This window comes from Hyperolius riggenbachi, chromosome 9 (assembly GCF_040937935.1).
Source record: "Hyperolius riggenbachi isolate aHypRig1 chromosome 9, aHypRig1.pri, whole genome shotgun sequence".
NCBI classification, from domain to species: domain Eukaryota; kingdom Metazoa; phylum Chordata; class Amphibia; order Anura; family Hyperoliidae; genus Hyperolius; species Hyperolius riggenbachi.
The window spans coordinates 17725437-17737784 of NC_090654.1; the positions used below are offsets into that span (position 1 = coordinate 17725437).

Below are 12348 nucleotides of genomic sequence, written 5' to 3' on the forward strand. Positions count from 1 at the left end.
TTTGTGCATATTGGGGTCATATCTGCTAACAATTTGTGCATATTGGGGTCATATCTGATCCTGTATATAGCATTAAGGTAAGAAACAATATATGCAGTGTTTGATTTGTTTTATGATGATTTTGCGGCTCCCAGTTTTTTTTTCTCTTTTCGGAAACTGGCCCAAGTGGCTCTTTATGTCTTAAAGGTTGCAGACCCCTGGGCTAGCCCAAAACTTGTCGGTAATGTCAGAAATCTACTACCTACTGTGACAGCAACATAGGAGAAAAGTAATTTATGGCTCATTTAACTCTGGAAGAAACATACTTCTTATTTGTATGTGTTTACGTGCATTTTACATTGTAAGATTTTCATGACAGTGGTCCTTTAAGTTAATGCAGAATTATTCAGATGTTACTGCAAAACTATGCAGCTTGAAAATGAACCAATCAAATGTTTTCGTTTCGCTGCAAGATCTGATTGGTCCATTTTACAATAGATTTTAATCATAATTAGCATAATTCTATCAATAATTAGTTATCAATCATCTCACATTTATTTTCACCTCAATGACAACCCTTCTGACTAATGTGGACTTTATTGCATGTAGATTTGGGCAAGACATTTAATAATCACAATACAAACATAGCTGGCACTCGCGTGTAGTTTTTTTTTTTTTTTTTTTTAAAGGGGACCTGAACTCTTGCACAGGACAGAAGGAAAACAGAGAAATGCACCCTGTATGTATTTAGAGAGTTTAGCCTGTCTTATCCCCCTCATGTGCGACTAATCACAAGTGTAATTTGATATCTCAGCTGACTGCTACGGCAGAGCAGCTAAATTGTCAAAACAGAATGTTAACAATATGTCTGCGTCCATGAAAGCAGGAAGCGGACACGCTGCACATTTATTGCAGGATTTGTATCAGCTATAACAAAGAAATGTTTTTTTGCTGTAAAGGTCATTATGCTGTTGCTTATATTTTTAGAGCAGAGGGGAAGTTCTGAGTTCAGGTCCGCTTTACATTAGCAGGCAGTGTAAGGGTTAAGTCTGTGTCACACATTTGTGAAGCCAGTTCTGTCTAATATGTGGCCTTTTCCCAGCCTCTTCGCTATAAAGTCACCTGGCGGTAGAATGAGGCTGGTCTATGCGCATAATTAGGCATATTTTGGTCCAGCGTGACGCCAATGAATCATCCGGAAATGTGCATTACCACGGAGAGAATCGCCGGATGAAAAGGTCCGTATTATAAATAGTATTATTTGTGGATTATGATTCACTCCAGCTCAACGAGTGGCCATAGTCAGAACTTCAGAAAGCCTAGCGTATCCACAGTACTGGAACTTTCTAACCACCATAATCGTTTTACGACGGTCTTTTATTTAAACCGTGCCTATATAGTACAATCCATGACACAAGAGGACAGACAGGGCCGGATTTAGGCCAAGGCCACCTAGGCCATGGCCTAGGGCACCACAGGAGCATGGGCACCAAAGCAGCAGGCTAAACTGGTGCAGCATTTGCAAGCTTGCGAATGCTGCAATTTATGGAGATCAGGCGAGCGCCTGACTGCGGTACTCTGCTGCCTGCCGCCTGTGCAGCGGCCACCTTGCTCTCTGTGCACGTCTGCATTGTGGCCGGCGGCTATGGACTTGGGCAGCATTGGAGATGGAAATGAAGAGGAAGCTTCTGCACTGGAGACGAGCGGAGAAATTAGTGACACTGATGGCTGCTGCGGTGGGAAGACAGCTGGCTACCTGTACTGCAAGGTGGGGGGATAGAAAAAGGAGGGATTAAGTGAGTCATCTGCCTACCTATACTGGAGGGAAAGGGGGAGGAGTCATCTGGCTACATATACTAGAGGGAAGGGGAGGGGTCATCTGGCTACCTATACTGGAGGGAAAGGAGGGAGGAGTCATCTAGCTAGATATGCTGGGGAGGGGGCGGGGGAGTCATCAGGTTTCCTATACTAGAGGAAAGGGGTCGTCTCGCTTCCTATACTGAAGGGGGGTGGCTGTTGACAGTGGCCTAGGGTGGTAAAGAAGAGTACAAATCCGGCCCTGAGGACAGGCAAGGTGAGTATTGAATGTAGTATTGTTATCATTACCAGCGGGTGGTACATGCTACTCTGCGTAGGGCACGAGTGCACACCCCAAATAGTTTGGTTTTGCCAGACTAGTGTCCCTGTCATAGGAATGCAATAGTGACTGCTGATTGGCCGCATGGTGTCATGCAGGCGGACAAGAGAGGATTATGGGGCTGTAGTGCTTTCTACAAATATTTTCATCATGGAAAGAACTTTTTATCCCAGCGCTGAGGTTTTCTCTGTAAATGTGACCGTCCTATGTGGAATAGGATACCTTGGCTGCAGCAGTGCTTATGCATGTCCATTGCTTTAGAAGCGCCAGTGCTGGGCCGAAATTACGCATGAGCGTAATTACGCATCGTAATTCAATGTAAATTTACGCGTAACTTACGGTCTTATGCGTAATTATTTACGCGTAAGGAGTTAAGTGGTATCGTAATTACACTGTCTACTGTAATTGCTAGGTATGCGTAATTTTACGAAGACTTACGCGTAATTACTAACGTAAAAACTCCCCTTTTCTAAGAGTAGCCAATCAGTCAACATCCTAAGCAACCAATAGTATGTTCTCCCGTCCTTCAGTATATAAGCGTACGTTTTGACGCATACGAATGATGTGTACGCAATAGCTGTCACATTGATGGCTATTGGGTACACATCGTCCGTATGCGTCGAAAAATACGCATTAATGGGTATTACGGCACTACGCGTAACATCATAGTGTAAGCGCCTACATTACGGTATCCTTACGCGTAACTGCGTAAGTTAACGCGTAATTACAGTGATGAACCATAGATAATTTCCTATGCCGTAACCATAATTGCGTTATGCGTAATAGCGTAAAATTACGCGTAATGATCCGTAAGCGTAGATTTTTCCATTACGACCAGCACTGAGAAGCGCTAGTACCTGACTTTCAAGTTATTAGTAGGACTAGTACTATACAGTATGTACCTATTTTTATTTCTTCAGTTTAGATATCCTTTAAGCTGCTAACCGCCACAAACAAGTTATCTCACTTTAAGATAATGCACTGCTTTTGTCTTCAAGAGAAACCGCCGTGAAAATAACAATGAAAAATGTGCTTAATTTTTACAATAATTATTTATAAAGTTTAGTTTAGATTTAGTCAGTGTTTGCCCATTGTAAAACCTTTCCTCTCACTGATTTACATTCTTTACTGCTGGCAAGTGATGTCTGTGGAAGGAGATGCTGCATTTTTGGCAGTTAGAGAAACAGCTGTTATTTCCCACAATGTAACAAGTACCTAGGTGCTGACATCACACTGTGGGAGGGGTTACACCCCAATATCAGCCATACAGAGCCCCCAGTGATCTGTTTGAGAAAAGGTTAAGATTTATTGTGGGAAAAGGGGTATCAGCTACTGATTGGGATGAAGTTCAATTCTCGGTTACAGTTCCTCTTTCAGTCAGCAGAACTCCTTGTGTTATAAATTGTGCAAGGATACAGAGGCGCCAATAGGATAAAACTAGATAAAAGGTTTAAAACGGTTTCGGTGGCGGTGGTGGACCGTCCACACACAAACAGACCAAAAAAGCTGTTGATTGTAGAAAACACGATTTATTCACATACTCCTACATAAAAGTGCAACGCGTTTCACGGGCAAACATCCCGCTTCATCAGGCAATGAACAAACGGAGTATCTCACTAGAAATGACAGAAATGTAAAGCATATCAGGGAGCTGTAAATGAATGTAGGGGGTAGCTAGAACAACTTATTTATTCTGGTGCATAGAATATGGACTACTAAAATGGTATTTGTGGAGTGTTTAGTATGGGGTAAATAGTATGGGAGGGGGCGGGAATGTGAGGGGGTGTGGGTACAGGACCTGGTGATGGATAGGTATAAGGAGATGGAGAAGGTACAGGTAGGGGTGGGTAAAGGTAGCTATACTAGGGACAGGCTACTGGAGATGTGTGTATGGTGAAATAGTGAGCCAATAGGATAAAGAAAGGTGCGGATTGTAATAGGAACAGTATTAGGGGGAGTGCGGGCAACCAGGAAAATTATTTCACAATAAACGCCAGCAAAAGTGAGCACCCTTGGTATTGAAAGGTGCTAGCAATCAATGATTAAGGAGCAGAACAGACATGGAATGAAAATGGAGGTCGCACTTACCAGCTCTGCGTCCAATAATAGCTTGGCACCTCTGTGCTGTGATGTCTGCGTGTGGGGTTCATATAGGGAGACTAATTGAGTAATAGGTTAGTTTGACTACCGGGTCCGAGGCGAGGGAGGGAAGGAGGGGCGTGTATTGTGTGCAGGGCCGCCGCCAATCAACGTGTGTCGTGGGCGGGCTTATAGGTAATGGAAGGGAATGATGGCAAATGAAATGTGCGAGGGTAAGGTGTGCGGGCGGGTAATGGAGCGGTGTGACGTGGCATGACGTGGACGTCTCGCCCTGCATATGGGCGGCGTGACCCGCACGTGTCACCGTGTGGGAAAAATGCGCCTGCGCAATGTGAGCTAGTGACTCTGGTTGGTGGTGAGGAGCCGGTTAGGCCTGGGTGATGAGCTGCGCCTGCGCGAGGGTGCAGGGAGTGATAGCGCCGCCATGTTGGTTGAGGGAAAGATCGGCCAATAAGTATGTTTTGTAGGTATCCCCACGCATAAGTCAGCCATACAAACAATATATATAACGAGCTTTGCAGTAAGTTTGTTGCAAGAGTAGCTGTTGGTCGGGTTGAAACATGTAACATGGTACATCTGGTTTTTGATAGGGAGCTGTTGATGCCAGGGATATATTATCGCCCTCTGGTGGTGTAAATGCGGAATTCACAAAATACTGAATTGTTTGCACATAATTGTTATGTAGAACACATAAATATACAAAAATTATGAGACAGAGTAAAAATAAATTGTATATAAGTATATATATATATATATATATATGTATAAAAATATAAGGTATATATATAAAAAAAAACACATAAAATACAGCACTTGCTTTTGCAACGGCATCATTTTTCTAACAGATAAAATGGTCCAAAATGAACGAGATTAAACAGGAAAAACAAGAAAATTCTTTTTCTTTGGATACCTAGGTATAATGTATAAAAACATTAAAAGAGAGAGGACAGGATTGAAAAGAGAAAAAAATTGGCTGCTAATATGGTGAATTAATAGATTTTTTCAAGCACTTCATTTAGACCCCCTGGAGATAGGGTCTTAAGTATTTGAATCCAGAACATCTCCCGTTTTTTGAGAGAGTCAAAGGAGTCGAAGCGGTTGTGTGGAATGGATTCGATAAACGTGATACGAAGAAATGTGGGGTCGCTGTGGTGGTGGGTGGAAAAGTGACGCGAAGCGCTGTGCAGGGGGTATTTGTTTATTATGTTTCTTTTATGTTGTCCTGTTCTGCTTCGTGCTTGTTGGGTGGTTCTGCCCACATACTGCAGCCTGCATGGGCAAGTGATGACATAGATGAGGTATTTGGTTTCACAGGTGATGGTTTCTTTGATGTGGTATTCTATTTTGGTGACCTGCGAACTGAAGGACTGGGTATTTACGACGAATTGGCAGGCTAGGCATTTTTTGTGTTTACATGGGAAGCTGCCTGGTGTGTTAGTACCGGGAGTGTGTTTCGTGCCTAGGGGTAACTGGCGGAGTCTGCTTGGGGCCAGTATACTGCTGAGAATGGGGGCGCATCTGTATGTGATGGTTGGTTTAGGTGGGATGATGGATTGTAAATGGGGGTCTTGGAGGAGGATTTCCCATCTGTTATTGAGAATGTTACGGATCGACTGATGTTGGGCACTAAACCTGGTGATGAACCTGGGCATGTCTGAGGACTGCGTTCTGGCTTTGGACTGTGATGGGTTATTTGTTGTTGCTTTGTGGTATGCATCATGTAGTAATTTCCTGGGATATTTGCGATCGGTGAATTTCTTGGTGAGAATTTTGGACTGAGTATTATACTGTTGTATATCAGTGCAGTTACGGTAGATCCTCTTATATTGGCTACATGGGGTATTCTTTGTCCATGGGCGGTGATGGAAACTGTTATAGTGTATGTAATTATTTGCGTCTACGGGCTTGAAGAAGGTTTTGGTTTTGATATGTGGTGGATCTGTGTAAAGAATAAGGTCTAGATACTCTATAGAGGTTGGGTCTGAGTGGAAGTGAACTGTAGGCCGGCCGAGTTGGTGTTAAGGTAGTTGAGAAAGGACGGAATTAGATTGGGAGGACCTTTCCAGATGAATATTAGGTCATCTATATACCGTTTATAAAAAATGATATTGTTGTGGAATGGGTTATTACTGTACATTTTTGTTTGTTCAAAATATCCCATTGCTAGATTAGCGTAGGAAGGGGAGCACGAACTTCCCATAGATACGCCGCTGACCTGATGATATGTTTGTTCTTGAAAAGTGAAAACATTATTTTGAAGAATAAATTCAGTGCACTGCATAAGGAATGTTTGTTGGATGCGTGGCATGGATGTATTGGATTGGAGGTAGTATTGTAAAGCTGTAAGTCCAAAATCATGTGGTATGTTCGTGTATAGGGATGTGACATCGCAGGTGAGCCAGATGTAGTCTTCCTGCCACGGAGTAGACTGAATGTATCTGATAAGGTGTTGGGAGTCCTTGATGAATGATGGCAGGGATTGTACATGCGGCTGAAGGTGTGTGTCAATGAACCGGGACAGGTTGCTAGTGACGGAGTCAATTCCAGAAATGATGGGTCTACCTGGTGGTTTATGGATGTCTTTATGAATTTTGGGAAGGTAGTAGAAGAAAGGGGTTTTCGGGTGGTGGTTTATGATAAAGTTTTTTTCATTTTTGGTGATGATGTTGTTTAGTAGGGCTTCCCCGATGAATTGTTTTAGGGTTTTATTAATTTCAGGGGTGGGGTCAGTGGGTAGTAATTTGTAATGTTTGGGGTTATTGAGTAATCGTAGGGATTCTTCAAGATAATCAGTTTTGTTGAGGATGACGATCCCGCCCCCCTTATCTGCTGGTTTGATAATGATGCTGGGGTTATTTTTCAAAGTTTTGAGGGCTGTCCTTTCGGATTTGGTGAGGTTTGATGTGGGAATAGTGTCTGGGATGTTTAATTCTTGTAGATCCTTCAAAACTACAGAATAAAAAGTGTCGACATAATTGCCTTTGGAAGCTGTAGGATAGAATAATGAACGGCCTTTAAGTTTGGTGTTAATGTATTTCTCGGTTTCTACTTCAGCTGCGGAAACCGACACAATGGGGAGTGCATCATTATTGGTAATAATGAGCTGGGTTGCGTCTGTCTGTAAAGGGGCGTTGTGTTTTTTTAGGCCGAAATGTCTTTTCAAGGTAAGTTTACGGATATAAGTGTTGAGATCGGTAAATAATTCAAACAGATCAGATTGATTGGTGGGGCAAAACGAGAGGCCTTTTTCCAGTAAGCTAGTTTCATGTTTGGTGAGAATATGGTGGGACAAATTGAATATGCTTTTTTTGGGTTCTGTGGCAGGAGGGGGAGTTATAGTAGAGAGGTGCCGTATTATCTTTTGTTTCTTTTTTCTTTGGCCTCGACACCCTCGTTTTCTGTGTAACGGTCGTTTCATTTTGTTTATGGGTTTCAGGAATGACTGGGCTGAGATGGGACTGGGTAGTTGTTTGGAGAGGGTGTTTTGGGATAACGAGGCTGGTAGATCTAAAAAAGAGGGTGATAGGGATTGGTCTTGTGGTTCTGTGTTGGTGTTGTGTTGAGAACCACTAGATCTGAGGACCTCATTGCTGTTTATTAGTGTTGAGTCTGAGTGTGGGGAGGAGGGGGAGGGTGATGTGTGTGGATTGGTTGCAGTAGGTGAATTAGGATTTGAGTTGTAAATACTGATTTGGGAAATCCTGATGTCAGTATCCGTTGTAATGTTAGGGGTTGTTTTGGAGGGGATGTCATCATTCGGAGGTATGACTGTGGAGAATTTTGGCATTGTGAGGGTATCAGGAGGATTCGATTTAGTGAAGTTGAATGAAGATGGGCTGAGAAAAGTATAAATTCTGCTCTGGTCGGCCGCAGTATGTGGGTTTTTTTGAACGCTGTTCTAGACTGGGCTAAGTGGGAAGGGATGTTACGGACTGATCATAATTTCGTGCGAGGTGGTCGTGGCTCTTTGGGGTCGTGTTTTGTGGGGTCGGGTTTGTTGTAGTTGAAACTGCTGGGAGGTGGTGCTAATTGATTAAAATTGATGGTCTTATGAACAATAGGTGTGGGCTTGGAAAGGTGGGCGGGTGGTGGCGGTGGTGGCTGGGTGATCGGGGGGTGGATCAGGTTAATGGGTGGTGGTGGAAATGGTGGGTATTGGTGTGGTGTGGGTTTTGGAAGGGTGAGGCTCATGAGTGGAGGTGGGGGGTACGGTGGATATTGGTTAGGTGCTCTTGGTGTGGGTAGGATGGGTGTGGGTCGTGGTTTGCGTTCCCTTTCCCTATGCTCGGCATAGGCTAGTCTATCACGGTTTAATTTTTGGATTTTGGTTTCGGTGGTATCCTGTTCGAATCTTTTGACTCTGGTGGTTAGATTAGACAATAGGGGTCGGTATTGAGGGTTTGTGGTATGTTCGGCTAAGAAATTTTTGTATTCTATGATTGTGGGTTGTAGTTCAACCACCAGGGATTTTCTCTTTTTAATTATTCTTTCCATAATTCCTTGTGTACAGATTTCCAAGTATTCATAAAACTCAATTGTGAAAGGTACATCTTTAGGAAAGGCAGAGAGAGTTTTTATCCTTATCCCATCTGGGGAGATCTTTTCACTGATATAGGTTTCCTGCATGGTGATATCAGCTATGTTGAAAAATTCGTCTTTCAGGGCTGACTCCAGTTTCTGAAAGGTGGGTTTGAGATCCACGTTGTCAGACCTGGCAGCCGCCGGTAATGGGGTGGTGGTATCTACTGGGGGTTGTGGGGATCGTTTGAACTGTGCCAGGAGGTTCTTCCTGTGGACTGTGTGTTCCTCGAATGGATCCATGTTGTGTATGGTGTGGTGGGCTGCAATCAGGTCTGGGTTGCCGAATCGTCGAGCGAGATGGCCAAGCACGCTTGTAAAAGATAAGAGAATGGAGACCGAGAGCCCAATATAGTGTAGTATATTGTGTACAAATTAGAGAAATATAAAACGTAAGTAATATACTTACAAACCTGGGTTGCTCTAAGGCAACCACTGTATATGCAGGTGGGGAGATTAAGCCTGACCCCACTCAGGACTAAGATGTCGCTCTCTGTAGACAGAAGAAAGGAGGGTATGTCACCCTTCCACCAAGGGTGGATAACTTTATGTGCAAGGATACAGAGGCGCCAATAGGATAAAACTAGATAAAAGGTTTAAAACGGTTTCGGTGGCGGTGGTGGACCGTCCACACACAAACAGACCAAAAAAGCTGTTGATTGTAGAAAACACGATTTATTCACATACTCCTACATAAAAGTGCAACGCGTTTCACGGGCAAACATCCCGCTTCATCAGGCAATGAACAAACGGAGTATCTCACTAGAAATGACAGAAATGTAAAGCATATCAGGGAGCTGTAAATGAATGTAGGGGGTAGCTAGAACAACTTATTTATTCTGGTGCATAGAATATGGACTACTAAAATGGTATTTGTGGAGTGTTTAGTATGGGGTAAATAGTATGGGAGGGGGCGGGAATGTGAGGGGGTGTGGGTACAGGGCCTGGTGATGGATAGGTATAAGGAGATGGAGAAGGTACAGGTAGGGGTGGGTAAAGGTAGCTATACTAGGGACAGGCTACTGGAGATGTGTGTATGGTGAAATAGTGAGCCAATAGGATAAAGAAAGGTGCGGATTGTAATAGGAACAGTATTAGGGGGAGTGCGGGCAACCAGGAAAATTATTTCACAATAAACGCCAGCAAAAGTGAGCACCCTTGGTATTGAAAGGTGCTAGCAATCAATGATTAAGGAGCAGAACAGACATGGAATGAAAATGGAGGTCGCACTTACCAGCTCTGCGTCCAATAATAGCTTGGCACCTCTGTGCTGTGCTGTGCTCTGTGCTGTGTTATAAATTGTTGCCTTGCTTTGATCTCTCTCTCCAAGCAGAAAATACAGAAATTGAAAGCAGAAGTCCTCTTTTATTGTCTCACACTGCCCCCTAGTGGCAAGTGGCCATAAATACACCTTACAGCAGTACGAATTAGAAGCTAGAAAATCCAACAAAGAAGAAATTTAAAAAAAATGTAATAAAACAAATTGGCCTGCCGCACTTGCAAGCCTCTAAATAAATTGGCTGCTAAAGGGTTAATTAGATGTTTACAGGAGTGTAAAGTATTAAAAGGAACTGACAAATTCTATTTCCTGTGGTCGCATCTAAACAAAAGCTGAATTGACTATCCAGTGCTGTTTTACAATACGTTATTTCTGATCTAATCCCTCTCCTTTGCATTTGCTGCGACAGGTGGTTTGTGGAAGACCTCTCGCGTACGGAAGCTGAGAACGCGCTCATGAACAAGCCGCTCGGATCTTTCATCATTCGCCCCAGCCAGGCTTCCAAAGGAGAGTTCTCTGTGTCGGTGAGGTAAGGTGTCATCGCTTCACAGCGTCGTGTCATGGCATAGACTGTGAGTGTCGAGATTCTGGGAATTAAAGGGATACTGTAGGGGGGTCGGGGGAAAATAAGTTGAACTTACCTGGGGCTTCTAACGGTCCCCCGCAGACATCCTGTGCCCGTGCAGCCACTCCCCGATGCTCCGGCCCCGCCTCCGGTTCACTTCTGGAATTTCAGACTTTAAAGTCTGAAAACCACTGCGCCTGCGTTGCCGTGTCCTCGCTTCCCCTGATGTCACCAGGAGCGCACGGCGCAGGCACAGACCATACTGGGCCTGCGCTGTGCGCTCTTGATGACATCAGCGGGAACGAGGACACGGCAATGCAGGCGCAGTGGTTTTCAGACTTTAAAGTCTGAAATTCCAGAAGTGAACCAGAGGCGGGGCCGGAGCATCGGTGAGTGGCTGCGCGGGCACAGGACGTCTGCGAGGGACCATTAGAAGCCCCGGGTAACTTCAACTCATTTTCCCCTGACCCCCCTACAGTGTCCCTTTAAAGGAAGAGAAGAAGAAATGTATGTGCTTTAGATATGACAGACTGGAGGCAATCATGCTGTATGTAGCCATTAGGATACTCTCTCCATCCAAGTCAGGAGTCACAGCAGAATCAGACCCCTGTGCCCTATTCCTGCGGGTATACCTGAGGGTATAGGAAAGGAATCAGACTCTTCAAAATATTGAGCACAACATTTTTAACAGAGGCGCCAACAAGAATAAAAACGCCCAAAAAAGTTTAAAAGTTTTTGGTGGACTTACCTCCCTTGCAGATTAACAGACTGAAACCTGTTATTTTAAATGAAATAACATTTATTAGATGCTCCAAAATGCAACGCGTTTCGCAGGTCACAATCCCGCTTCATCAGGCAAATAATGGAGAAAAACGAAGGGAGTCTGTGTAACAGCCAAGCACCTCTGTTAAAAATAATATACGTGGTGCTTCGCAGTCTGAAATAATCACACACACCCTTCACATACACACACGCACTGTACACACACACACTGTACACACACACACACTACACACACACTGTACACACACACACACACACTACACACACACTACACACACACACACACACGCACTGTACACATACACACTGTACACACACACGCACTGTACACACTGTACACACACACACACACACACACACACACACACTGTACACACACACACACTATACACACACGCACTGTACACACACACACACACACACACACACACACTGTACACACACACACACACACACACACTGTACACACACACACACACACACACACACTGTACACACACACACACACACACACACTGTACACATACACACACACATACACACACACACACACTGTACACACACATACTCACACACTGTATACACACACACACACACACACACTATACACACACGCACTGTACACACTGTACACACACACACACTGTACACACACACACACACACACACACACACACACTGTACACACACACACACTGTATACACACACACACACACACACACACACACACTGTACACACACACACACACACACTGTACACACACACACTGTACACACACACTGTACACACACACTGTACACACACACACACACTGTACACACACACACACACACACACACACACACTGTACACACACACTGTACACACACACTGTACACACACACACACACACACACACACACACACACACACACACACACACACA

The 12348-nt window shown here is 44.1% G+C and overlaps 1 protein-coding gene across 4 annotated transcripts in view; it reads left to right on the forward strand.

Moving 5' to 3' along the window:
* The window catches only part of GRAP2 (GRB2 related adaptor protein 2), a 504271-nt gene that overhangs the window by 463767 nt on the left and 28156 nt on the right, over positions 1 to 12348 (forward strand). For all 4 annotated transcript variants that reach the window (XM_068252025.1, XM_068252023.1, XM_068252024.1 and 1 more), the window contains one exon: positions 10483 to 10602. In XM_068252025.1, the coding sequence (XP_068108126.1) occupies positions 10483 to 10602 (120 nt within the window). The remainder of the gene's footprint in view (positions 1 to 10482; positions 10603 to 12348) is intronic.